Raw genomic sequence first — 13105 nt, forward strand, 5'->3', positions numbered from 1 at the left:
GTTGAAATTGTTTTACAACGTCTGTTTATTAGTTTGTTAGTTAGTTAGTTAGGCAAGTTTGTTAAGTTCTTAACTATTCATGTATTATAAATAAGGCTTTTTCATGCCTTGATCAATAATGAGAAATATCCATAATATTCATCTTTAAGCTTTCGCTATAACTCTAACTGTCACAATGCATCGAATCTCCACTTTGCTCAATGTCTAATTCAATTACCAGCCCCATAAGCCACATGGCTTCCTTAGAAGCTTCATCAACTGTCATGTACTCTGCTTTAGTTGTGAACATAGCAACAATAGACTGAACTAATGATCTTCACATAATTGGTCCACCTGCAAGGGTGAAGATAAACCTCATTATAGACCTCCTATCATCTAAGTCTCATGCATTATCCAAATCAACATAACCAATAACTGAAGGCTTACTCTATTGATTGTCAAACATGATACCAAGACCTATAGTCCCCTTCAAATATATGAAAATCCATTTGACTGCTTCCCAATGTTGCTTCCATGGTTTAGACATGTATTTGCATACTTGACTAACTACTTGTGTCAAGTCTAGTATAGTGCAAACCATAACATATATCAAGCAACCCACTACATTGGCATATGGAACCTTTGACATGTACATCTTCTCTTCATCTATCTTTGGACACTGATCTAGGGAAATTTTGAAGTGATTTGCCAATAGAGTACTCAATACTTTAGCATTGCTCATATCAAATCTCTCTAAGATCTTTTCAACATAGCTTTGTTGGGAGAGCTGTAGTTTTCTAGCTCCTCTATCCCTGTGAATCTCCATCCCAAGAATCTTCCAAGCATCCCTTAAATCTTTCATGTGAAACTCCTTACCTAGGATGACCTTTAGCTTATTGATATCACTCAAATGATTAGCAACAATCAACATATCATTAACATAAAGTAGCAAAAAAAATATGAATCATCATCATGACTTCTCACATAAACACAACAATCATACTCATAATACTTGTAACCAAGCTTCAATATATAAGGGTCAAACTGCTTGTACCACTGTCTGGAAGACTACTTCAACCTATATAAACTTTTTCAACTTGCAAACCAAATGACTCTGTCCAGTTGTGCTTAACCCTTCTAGTTATGTCATGTAAATTTTCTCCACTAATTTTCCATGGAGAAAGGCAGTCTTCACATCCATCTATTTTAAGTGCATATCCCAGCTGGCTACCAAGGCAAACACTACCCTAATAGAAATGTGTCTCACCACTGGGGAGAAAATCTCATTGTAGTTGATCCCCTTCTACTATGAATACTCTTTTGCTACAATATGAGTCTTGAACTTTTCCCCTTCTTTTTTTGATACTAATGGCTTCCTCTTGTACCCCCACTTGCACCCAACCACACAATGGTCTAGGGGCAATGAAACAAGCTCCTAAGTTTCGTTCTTGTGTAGACATTTCATCTCCTCCATCATGACACCCATCCATTGTTCTCTCTCCTGGTTGTTTATAGCCTCTTGAAAGCTATATGGATCCCCTGAAGTGATAGGGAGATCAACTGAAGACATATCTCTTTGGAGGTTTGATAGGACATCCATCCTTGTCTCTAGTAAGTAGATACTCCTGAACACCCGAACTCTTCGCCTAAAAATCATCATGTTCTTGACTTGAAGTAGTGTTTGGTTCCTTGCCTTTATTCATTTGAACTGTTTCATTGCTCATTTGAATCATATTATATCTTAAAGTTTCACCATTTGGCTTGGGTACCTTTGTCAAAACTGACTGTTTCATTATGAAATCGTCATCAAACACTACATCTCTACTCAACACCATTTTTCTGGAAAATGAGTCCTAGAACTTGAACCCCTTCACACCTTTGGTATATCCAATGAAGATACACCTCTTTGACTTGGGATCAAGTTTAGATAGTTCATCACTAGGTACATGTACATAAGCAGGACAACCAAATATGCGTAACATATTATAATTGATTGAGTTACCTGTCCATACTTCTTTTGTAATTTTACCATCCAATAAAGCCTATGGTGATCTATTGATGAATAACATGTCATACTAAGTATCTCTTCCCAAAATCCTTTGGATAGACCAACATTCAGTCTTATACATATGGCCCTCTCTATAAGAGTACTATTCATCATCTTTGCAACACCATTCTGCTAAGGAGTCTTCTTCATTGAAAACTGCCTCTAAATATCATGTTCCTGACAGAATTTCTGAAACTGTGAGTCTTTGTACTCCATACCATTGTGTTCGATCTCATGTATTTAATTTTTCTACCAGTCTGGTTCTCTACCTCTACCTTCCAAACCTTGAACTTGGAAAAACCTTCTGACTTATGCTTCAGAAAATATACCCAAACCTTATGAGAAAAGTCATCAACAAAGGTAACAAAATACCCAAGACCTCCTAGGAATGGTTCCTACGTGGGTCCTCATACATCAGTGTAGACATAGTCTAGAATGTCCCATGTCCTATGTTGATCGGGCTTGAAACTAGCTCGTGTTTATTTTCCAAGCACACTAGCATGACCCAAATGCATGTGCCATAATTTTGTAACATCATGGCCTGAATCAATTGAAATCTCTTCAACCACTCCAGTAACTCACCTAAAACTGTTCTCGCTAATAGCTTATAAGTGTTCTCAGCAGTCCTTTTACCCTTCATAACTAGGAATAGTAATAGGGCAGATCAGGGTCGGGTTTATACATACCCAAACCCGAAATTCAAAACCCAAACCCGAACTCAACAGGGTTGAAAATAAAGATATCATCCCCCGAAAATAATAAATGTACTAAGGATAGTATGGTATCATGCTTGAGGAGCCAATAGTATGTAAAGTAAAATTAGAAATTAAAAACAATGAGTACATGATAGAACTTTCAATTTTAAATTGAATTACATTACTTCGTGGTGAGTTCAGGGTATGGTCTTTGCTATACTAAACCCAAACCCGAAAATTAAACCCGAGTAAAACCCGAACCCAATCACATCGGATTTTCCCTGTTAAATTCAGGTTGGGCTCGAGCGGGTATCCCCGGATTCGGTTTTCATTGTCATCTCTATTCATCATAGTCAGAGCACCTTTGCATACTCGATGAATATCACTCTCCCCATAAGCTCTATAGCTAAATCTTTTGGCCTGCAATATCCCCAAAGAAATCAAATTATTTTTCAAATATGGTATGTGTCTAACCTCACATATCGTCTTCGCTATGCAATCATCTATCACAATTCTAATTTCTCCCATGCCAATAATTTCACTTGCTTTATTATTTCCGAGATACACGAAACCAAAATTATTTGTCATGTATGTGGTGAACCATTCTCTTTTTGGCGTCATGTGGTGGAAACAACCAGTGTAAAGTATCCACTTATCTGCACTATGATTTGATGATACAGATAGTAGATCAACTTCACTATTGTAATCAGAGTCATCTTTCTATGCAACATTTTCATATGTAGATACTCCATTTATCCCTACCGGCTTGCTAGGGCTCCATTCACTGGGACATTCCTTTTTGTAAAGCCCAGTTTGTTTGCACTTAAAGCACTTTACTAGTGTTCTGCCATTGGAATGGTTTTTTCCCTTCAGTATGACCTCTTTGCCTTGTATCCTCCCACGTGTTTGGTTCCCTTTCACATATAGACCATCGTCCTAAGACCCTTCCCCTACATGTTGTTTTCTTTGAGTGCGGAACAAAAGTGCAGGTTTGATATCATTTAGTTTGATTGAGTCTTTCACATACGTCAATATTGTGACCAAGTGTTCATACGAATTTGATAAAGATGTCCACATCATCAACATTCACATCAAATTTCTGCAAGTCATTGATCACTTGATTGAAAGTATTGAGATGTTGTTGCAAATCAGTATCCTTCTTCATCTTCAGGCTATAGAGTCTTTATTTCAAATACAACTCATTTGTTAGATACTTGGACATGAATCACTTCTCTGATGTCTCTCATACCTCTGTTGTTGACGTCAAATCCATAATATGATACATCACATTATCTGATAGACATAGTCGTATGGTTCCTGCAACTTTCTCCTTTAACTCTTCTCAATCCAGTTGATTAATACCATCTGCTTTATTCTCATGCAACGCCTATGATAAACCTTGTTAAGCTAACATATCATTAACCATCATTTGCCACAGTCCGAAATTACCAGTTCCATCGAACTTCCCCACCTCGAATTTGGCACATGAGTTAAGAGCCATCTGATAGCAATTGTTGGGAACAAGCGAACAATCAAATGGTAAAAGAGTATAGAGAAAAACGAATAACACAATGGATTTAATAACGAGGTTCAACCAATTGTACATACATTCCAACTAGCGTTGAAAGGCTTCCATTATGTATTATAGAATAAGAATTTATGTTTAGCTATTGTTCTCCTTTTTATATTAGGTTTACATAACATAAATATATAGTCATCTACTCCAACCCCTTTGCATCAGCTCAAACCCATAACTTATATTACTCTTATCTATACTTGTGGATTACTAAATTTTTAAGAATATTGATCATGTTGTTCAGTGGTTGTATAAGTTGTTCTTATACGTTTTTATTAAGAACTAGTCCGTATTCAATAACTCGTTCTTATAGTGCTTCCAGGCAAACAATAGAGATTATCTATTAGAGGGAATGTTCTTAAAATGTTAAAAATTGTAACCAAATATAAAATAAGTAGGGAAACTCATTTATGAATGGAATCCCTCTAGCGGCCATGCATGCTGTAAGAACACCCGTTGTGGGTGCCGGATGCTTCAGAGTCACAAATATGCTTAAATGTTAGAAATTAATGAATAAGAAAAGAATATGCATTTAGTTGATTGAATGAATGATTCAATAAATTAATGATTTACAAAGAAGAAATACCATTTTATAGAAAACTTGTTAGTTACCAAAATAATCAACTAATATAACAAACTAACTACTTATCTCCTATTAATTATATTGAGCCTAAAATATATTTTATCACTAAGCAAGATTCATGGTTGGGTGGTGGGTTGTTAATGCTTTTTTTTTTGTTAAATCAGGTTATTGCTTTACATTCTATTTCAGGACAACTTATCTTTAACATTTGTTTTGATCAAAAAATTAATTTGGAGAGCAAAGTGTGTGCAATATAAAAGAATAATAGTTAAAATGCGTCAGACCGTTTCATAAACAAATAACAATAGATAATCTATTATAAAGTTTTTTAAATTATCAAAAGGAGGGCCATTGTTATGATTCCAACAGCAGAAGGGACAAACATAGTGAAAATTTGGTAATTAACTAAGGATGACATGTTCAGTATGTCACCATGCAGGTAAAATTAGTTAACAAAACATTAATATAATAGTGTAAGGTCTCATTGAGAGTTCGATTTTTTAAAACGATACTTATTGGGAGGAGTATTCACGAATCTCAAAATGAAGTAGTTCTTTACTTAAAAAGATGAGAAATATTCTTAGTATTACAACAAAAAAAAAAGTTAAATACAATTATAGAAAAATAAATAAAAATTAAAAAGCCAGATGCAGTTGATTTAGACAAAGGACAAAACAAGATAAGGGAACAAGGTTTACTAGGTGGTCCTAACCATGGGAGAAAATTCAACCCTATCCCATAATAATGAAATGACAATTTTTGAAAAGAAAATAGGATGCTTCCTACTAACATCCCAGCACGTCATTTGAAAGTGTATCTAAAACATTCAAACGTTACCTTTCTTCCACTATTATATATACCCCTTTTCCACTCCACTTAGACACACACTTCCGAAATCCATTACATCTTTCACATATTTCCAAATCCTAATACTTCTTCAAAGAAGAACGAACAAACCCGGTATAGCTTCACACTAATCAAAGAAAAACCCGGTTTAGCTTCACACTAATTTAGAAAAACCCGGTTCTGATGTCGAACCCAGCTGAAGTTTCTGCTTTGAACCGGATCAAACTTCATCTCCTAGGTGAACTTTCTCCACTTGCAATTTCAGACCAAAACAAACGATGTTTTCAATTTCAAGATCCAAACCCTAACTTCTCTCAATCTCAATCTCAATCTTCTTCAACTTCTGACTCTTCTGTTTCTCTCAATCATTACTTCGGTAATCTACTTGAAAGCGAATTCGATTTTCCCCAATTCGAATTCGAGTCCAAACTCGAAGTAACTGATCTTGAAGTTGCAACCCCGAAAACCCTAATTGAGGAGAAGAAACCTGAACTGAGTCGTAAACCGTCGCTGGTTATTTCAGTGCCGAAGAAAACCGAGTGGATCCGGTTCGTTGAGCCCGAACCGGAACCGGTTCAGAAGGTTGAACCGGAGGAGAGAAAACACTACAGAGGAGTTCGTCAAAGACCATGGGGAAAATTCGCCGCCGAGATCCGGGACCCGAATAAGCGTGGTTCTAGGGTTTGGCTCGGAACTTTCGACACCGCCATAGAAGCTGCAAAAGCTTACGATCGAGCTGCATTTAGGTTTCGTGGCTCAAAAGCGATTCTCAATTTTCCGCTTGAAGTTGGAGTTACGGCGGAGAACGGTGACGGCGAGAGGAAGCGCCGCCGTGAAGAGGCGGAGGAGGAAGTTGAAGAAGTAAAGGTGGTGGTGAAGAAAGAGAAAAAGATGGAAACGGTAACGGAGATGAAAGGTGTTAATGAGCTTCCGTTAACGCCTTCTATTTGGACTGGATTTTGGGAAAGCGATGTTAACAGAGTTTTTAATGTTCCGCCGTTGTCGCCGTTATCTCCCATTCCGGCGGTGGGTTATCCACAATTAATGGTTGTATGAAATTCCAAATCTGTTTGTTTTTTTTTCTCATTTCTTTTCCTCTTTGTTTATTTCAGATCCTATTGGGACGATTTCAGTGTACATTTGTTCCTTTTCAACCCAAATGGAGATGATTTCATTTATTTATCTTATATATATATATATATATATATATATATATATATATATATTTTTAGTAAGTTACCCGTATATATATACATGAGATGATATTTTTTTCTCTGGTTAAAATCATACATGTTGACTAATTAATTATTTTTATAGTATTTTCTTCAAGTTCCTACTCTGCATTTTTTAATTTTTACTTTCCCATCTCTTCCCTTTTCTCTTCTTTTATATTACATGATTACTTATTTTTATAGTATTTTCTTCCAGTTCCATTTTTCTCCTCTCGTATACTTATTGATACCCCATTTTGAGAAGTGGGACATTTCCCGAAGGAGTGAAATGAAAACACCATGTCTTCAAGTTGAATCTTGTTGGTGGCTTCAAAATTATTTCTAGAACTTCCGTTTTTCCTTTTATTTTTGAATTATTAACCATCCTAAATGTTTATCTACATTATTATTTTCTATTTTTTAAATAAGAAGTAATATTCTTTTGTATTGATCGGATATGGTCGATATCAAGTGTCCGGTTGAGTAGGATTAATCAAGATTCTTGGTTGGAATGTCGTCTAGACTCATCAGGTAGGTACCTAAAAAGGTTCTCCGACGATGAAGTCAGAATGTGGTTTCTAGAGAGACTAAAAAAAGAGAAGTTAGTGAAGTTAGAACAAGAACAATGAATACAAGTAATAAATGAAAGAATGAGAATTAATTACACTTCTTGTACGGGGGTTTTCTATTTATAGAGTTTGGAGTGGCCAATATGGCGCCTGACCATTGGTTAGTATATAGTATGTACAATGGGGATGTGTCGGATAATCTTTAGTCACCCTGTAGATTTGTAATTGTCGATGTGTTAGGGTAGGTGGAATTCGCTGGCGGCATGGCAAGTGGAATGCCAGCTCGCATTAAAGGCGAGTCAACGACGCATTAATGATAGGTCAGAAACGCATTAATAGTGAGTCATAAGCATTAATGATGAGTCAAAGACATTAATGACACTTGGAGTGAGTTTGGTCCGCCCTTGGTAGGTGAATGAGGGTGCTCAGTTTAGGTTATGCGTCCGGGATGAGCTCGGACCAACCCGAAATTATCCAGGGTGGAACAAGTGATAAGTAATATTGACTGATGAATTTTTACACAATTTTATTTGTATATTATTTATAAAAGAGATAATTAATAACAAAACTTATAACTAGTAAAAATTAATGACTACAATTATTTATAAAGAAATTAAATATAAATAAAAATAAAACTATAAAATTTTAAACAAATAAACATATTAATTGTATTTTTATTATGTTTCACACTTTTACAATACACTTATATTCAAACTAGAGTGCAAGTTAAAGCATCTTTTTCATAAAAGAAAAGCACATACCCTAATATAAAATTACCATCAATTAGGTGTGGAAAGAAGTGGAGTGATCTTGACTCAGCTTAACTCGACTCATTAAAATTAACTCGTGTCGAGTTTTGACATGAGTTTAATGTCAAATTATTATTTCAACTAAATTAAATTTCACAAATTTTCGAGCGGGTTAATGAGCTAAAATTTATCTTATCAATTAGCATAAATTCAAATCTGTAATATGCCACTTCTTAAAATATGAAAATTAATCTTCATACCAAATTTTGACTAGTTTTATCCAATATTTTACAGTTTTGACCAATTTAATTACATGTTATGTATAATTATTATATGCTGTCAATATGAAGATGGGTTCACTATAGTATTTAATATTTATAAATTGCTAGAAGTGTAATAAGTATGTAATGGAGTGTCAACCCTTAAGTATATTATTCAAATAGTGCAAGGAAAAATGTTAAAAGGTTTGAGAAAGTTTAAAAAGACTAATTTCAGAAAATAAAATAAAAGTTAAACGTAAAAATATTGATAAGGATAATATGGAGTGTCATAGGCTCATAGCCCCAAGGCACCCATCATCTCTCTAGAGCTCTTTATTGATACTTTAATAAACAATAAGACAAACTATATTAATGTATTTAATTAATGTTGATTTGTATTATTTTTTTTGAAAAGTCAAATAATAATTAAAAATACTTATTTAATAAATTATTTTAAGAGATGCATTTAATTTGATTGAATAATTTTAGTTTTAACTATTTAAATATAACTTAAGTGTAATAACCAAAAAAATTTAATTTAAGTGGAATAAATTGTTCTGAGTCTTTACCAAAAAAGGAATCTACTCCTGAGCAAGAATGTTTAACTGTAATTATATATAGGAGGTAGGACAGTAGGACTTATTAGGGTGTGTGAGTATGACTCCTGAGCACCCATAATTTTACGCAAGTGCATTTTCATTGGTTGTTGGATGAAATTTTCTAGCTCTATGTTAGATTTTTGGAATTTTTGTTCTCTCTACCACTTTATTCCTATCTTTTTTGACATTTGGTAATTTTTCTTTCCGCTTAAATGACATTTTAATCCTTAATTTTTTTGGGAGTTCTTTTTACCCATTTATCTTTATATGGATTTATTTTTATCCTTTATTCTTTTTACAAAAATTTCATTTTGATAATGAAAATTTTCAAAAAGAAAGATAAAAATAAATCTAAAAAGGATAAAAGTCGAAAATAGAATTCTTATAAAAGATAAAGGACCAAAATATCATTTAAGCATTTCCTTTTGAGTTATTTGTTGAGACTATGGTGAGTTATTTGTTGAGAGACCCTATAACATATGATGCCAGTATATGGAGACAGAATATTTTGTGGACGAAGATGAACTTAACCGTTAAATGATTTATATAAATGATAAAATATTTATTTTAATTTTAATTTAATTTTAAATGCCAGTATATGGAGCATTTCCTTTCTCTTCTCCTTGCTGTTCAGTTAATTCAACATTTTCTGGTGCAATGATGTTCACTAAATTTGATAATCCTGATATGAAAACAAAACATAAAAAAAATTAATTTTAAATGAAAAAATGTATACATAGATAGTGTATAAATTTGATATACTATCAATAAAACATTCATCATTCATATTTTATTATTATTGACTATTCAAAAAATTAATATAAATAAATAATAAATAATATATCGATTGTTTTTAAATTTTTACATTTATAGGTACATCTTACCCTCATTTATAAGGCAAACAACGTCAAATTCGGTTGGACTCTCCTCGTAAAAAGGACAGGAACGTGACATGACTTGCATTTTATTATTTGTCGCGAAAAATAAATGGTTGCTGGTCAATGATCAGGATGGGAAAGACTTCTATAAGTCTTAAATGATCAAGATGGGAAAGACTTATATGTTTTCATAATGATTTTGCTCATCTTATCATATTGGAGCCAAACATCAACTTGAAAGACCACATTTTGTATAAAGTTTAATTAATTTAAAAGTAAATTATACTAACACCTCTAAATTTTAGTGAAGTTATATACACTACTCTTCTATTTTTTAAACCGAAGAAAACTCTTCTAATTTCTATACATACATTACACTCACCATGTCTGTTTGAGAAATAAAAATGCGATTTTTATACAAAAATGAGTGATAAGTGTAATCAAGTTAAACAAAATATGTAATATTGTAGAAAAAAGTATAAATAGTATACGAGTTAATACATTTTTATTAATTTTTATTTGTTACAATATAGTATAAAAGTGATTTATACCATACCTCCTTAGAATTACTGATATATTTTGTAATAAACCAAAATAATGAAAAATGTATCATATACTTTTTGAATTTATCTCTATAATATATCATATTTTTTAACTTAATTACACTTATCATCATTTTTCTTTAAAAGGTCGCACTTATTTATGACGTATGGCTAGTCAGTGTAATGCATGTGTATAAAAATTAGGGCTTTTTTGTAGCTATAAAAAATAAAGGAGTGATTTGTATAATTTTACTCAAACTTATGAGGTGTCAGTATAATCTACTCTTAATTTAATTATTGTATGTATTGTGGTCCTTATTATATTTAGTTCATTTTCGCCCACAATGGCTCTCAAAACCTAGTTTGTAGTTGTGAGCTTATAGTTGTGAAGATAGCTGGAAGTTTATAGTTGTGAATGTATCTTACTAAACTAGAGCTGTTCGATAAAACGAGTTTTGTAACTAATGATTAAAAAATACATTATTTATTTTTATTTATTAATTGAAGTAATTAAATGAATAGATAATTTTACAAGAAATCATTTACTTTTATATTTTAGTTATAATTAGATATGTAATATTTTATTTATTTGTTTGTTTTATTTTAATTTATTTTTCTAAAAAAATAATTAAGTACATAAGTTTATAATATTCTTCATTGACAGTTTGACACTATATGTTGTTAAAAGATATAATATGAAAATATTTCATGCAATCACCTAACAATGAAAAGCAAGAATAATTTATACATCACAGAAATAATTTAGTGGAAAATAATTTATCTATCACAACATATTCTGAAAATGCATATAGTGTAATTTGTTAAAATACTAAAGGGCAAAATTGGAAAGCATATTATTGAAAATTACTTTCATTTTTTAAACGCTACTCGAAATAACTGTGTGAAAAATAATTTTCAAACGCTACAAGTTCCTTTTTTAGAAGCTATAAATTACCTTCAATTCTTATTTACCAAACGCCTCTAATAATCTTTTGAGTGACTCAAAAAATTATAAGGTACTTGAAAAACTACTTTAAAAGATTGGAGAACAATATCGTGTTAATTGATGTAATCAAGTGAGTTAGTTATAGTAGTTAGATGAGTTGCCACTTATATAAAGTAGTTAAGTTGGTTGAAGTTGTTTTAGGAAAGTTGTATATTAGTTTGTAAGCATTGAATGATTATGAATAATTTCAATGCACTGAATATTCATTGAAACTCAATTCTCACACAACTTAATTCTTCCCTCCCTGACCACGATTTCTTCTTCTTCTGCAACTCTTCTTTCTGTTTCTTTCTTTCTCACGCAACATTAACAATTGGTATCAGAGCTAGCAAGAAGATCACCATCTTTCCGCTGCAAATGACACAAACAACTGGACACTTTGCCACAACACTACCTATACTAGATGGCAAGAACTGGACTAGGTGGTGCATACAGATGAAAGCAATACTTGGATATCAAGATGTGACAGATATAGTGGAGGAAGGGTTACCAATCCTAGAAGAAGGAGCCACAGAAGCACAACAGAATGCACATAAACAAAACAAGAAATGGGACTGCAAAGCAATTTGCCTTCTTCACCAAGCAGTGGACAATGCATACTTTGAAATGATTGCAGGATCTACAACAGCTAAGGAAGCTTGGGATGTGCTAGAAAAGCATTATGCTGGTGCGGCACAATTGAAGAAAATCCGACTACAAACCATGAGGAGACAATATGAACTCATGCAGATGGAGGAAGGTGAGAAAGTTGCAGATTTTTTCACTAGGTTGATCACACACGCAAATGCGATGAATGCTTGTGGTGAGAAGATGACTGATGCAACCATAGTTGAGAAGATCCTAAGAATAGTGTTCCCTAAGTTCGATTATGTGGTGGTAGCTATTGAGGAATCATGAAGAGTTGAAAATATGAAGATTGAGGAGCTTCAAAGGTCACTTGAAGCCCATGAACAAAGACTCAATGAGAGGATCATAGACAGATCCTCACACCAAGTTCTCCAAATGCAGACAGCAAAGAAAGGAGGATTCTGTGCAATGAATTCAAGTAGAAATCAAGGAAGATATCCTGATATGAAAGGGAGAAAGAACTATGTCAACAATTATGAACAACCAGAACAATCCAATAGGAGATATGGTTATAAGCAATTCAAAGGGTTGAAGAGGAAAGTTGACATGAAGAAAGTTAGGTGCTATAATTGTGACAAGCTTGGGCATTACTCAACTGAATGCTTAACACCTACCAAGAATCAACAACAAAGAAAGCAAGAATCAGAAGCAAATCTTGTCAAGGAAGACAATGAAGACTTTGATTAAGAAGTTGATCGAGGTCGTACCCGATACAAATAATATAACAATTAAAACTACAATAATAGGAAGTGACTCCTAGGTCGTTTCCCAAGGATTATCTTTCAAGCAAAGCTTCAAACACCTTATACTCACACACACAAGGGGGTTTTGTTGTTGGATAGTATGAACATAAATCAAATTCAGAAACAGTAGTTAAACAATGTAATAAAACGGCTAAATCCATTTGGTTCGTTTGTTCACAACTCAATCCTCGGTTT

The 13105-nt window shown here is 33.1% G+C and overlaps 1 protein-coding gene across 1 annotated transcript; it reads left to right on the top strand.

Annotated features, from left to right (window-relative positions):
- LOC109333460 (ethylene-responsive transcription factor 5-like) lies at positions 5752-6906 on the top strand. The gene has a single exon (XM_019568950.1). The coding sequence runs from the start codon at positions 5910-5912 to the stop codon at positions 6780-6782; it is 873 nt and encodes a 290-aa protein (XP_019424495.1). The 5' UTR covers positions 5752-5909; the 3' UTR covers positions 6783-6906.

Source organism: Lupinus angustifolius, chromosome LG18 (genome assembly GCF_001865875.1).
Source record: "Lupinus angustifolius cultivar Tanjil chromosome LG18, LupAngTanjil_v1.0, whole genome shotgun sequence".
Lineage (NCBI taxonomy): Eukaryota > Viridiplantae > Streptophyta > Magnoliopsida > Fabales > Fabaceae > Lupinus > Lupinus angustifolius.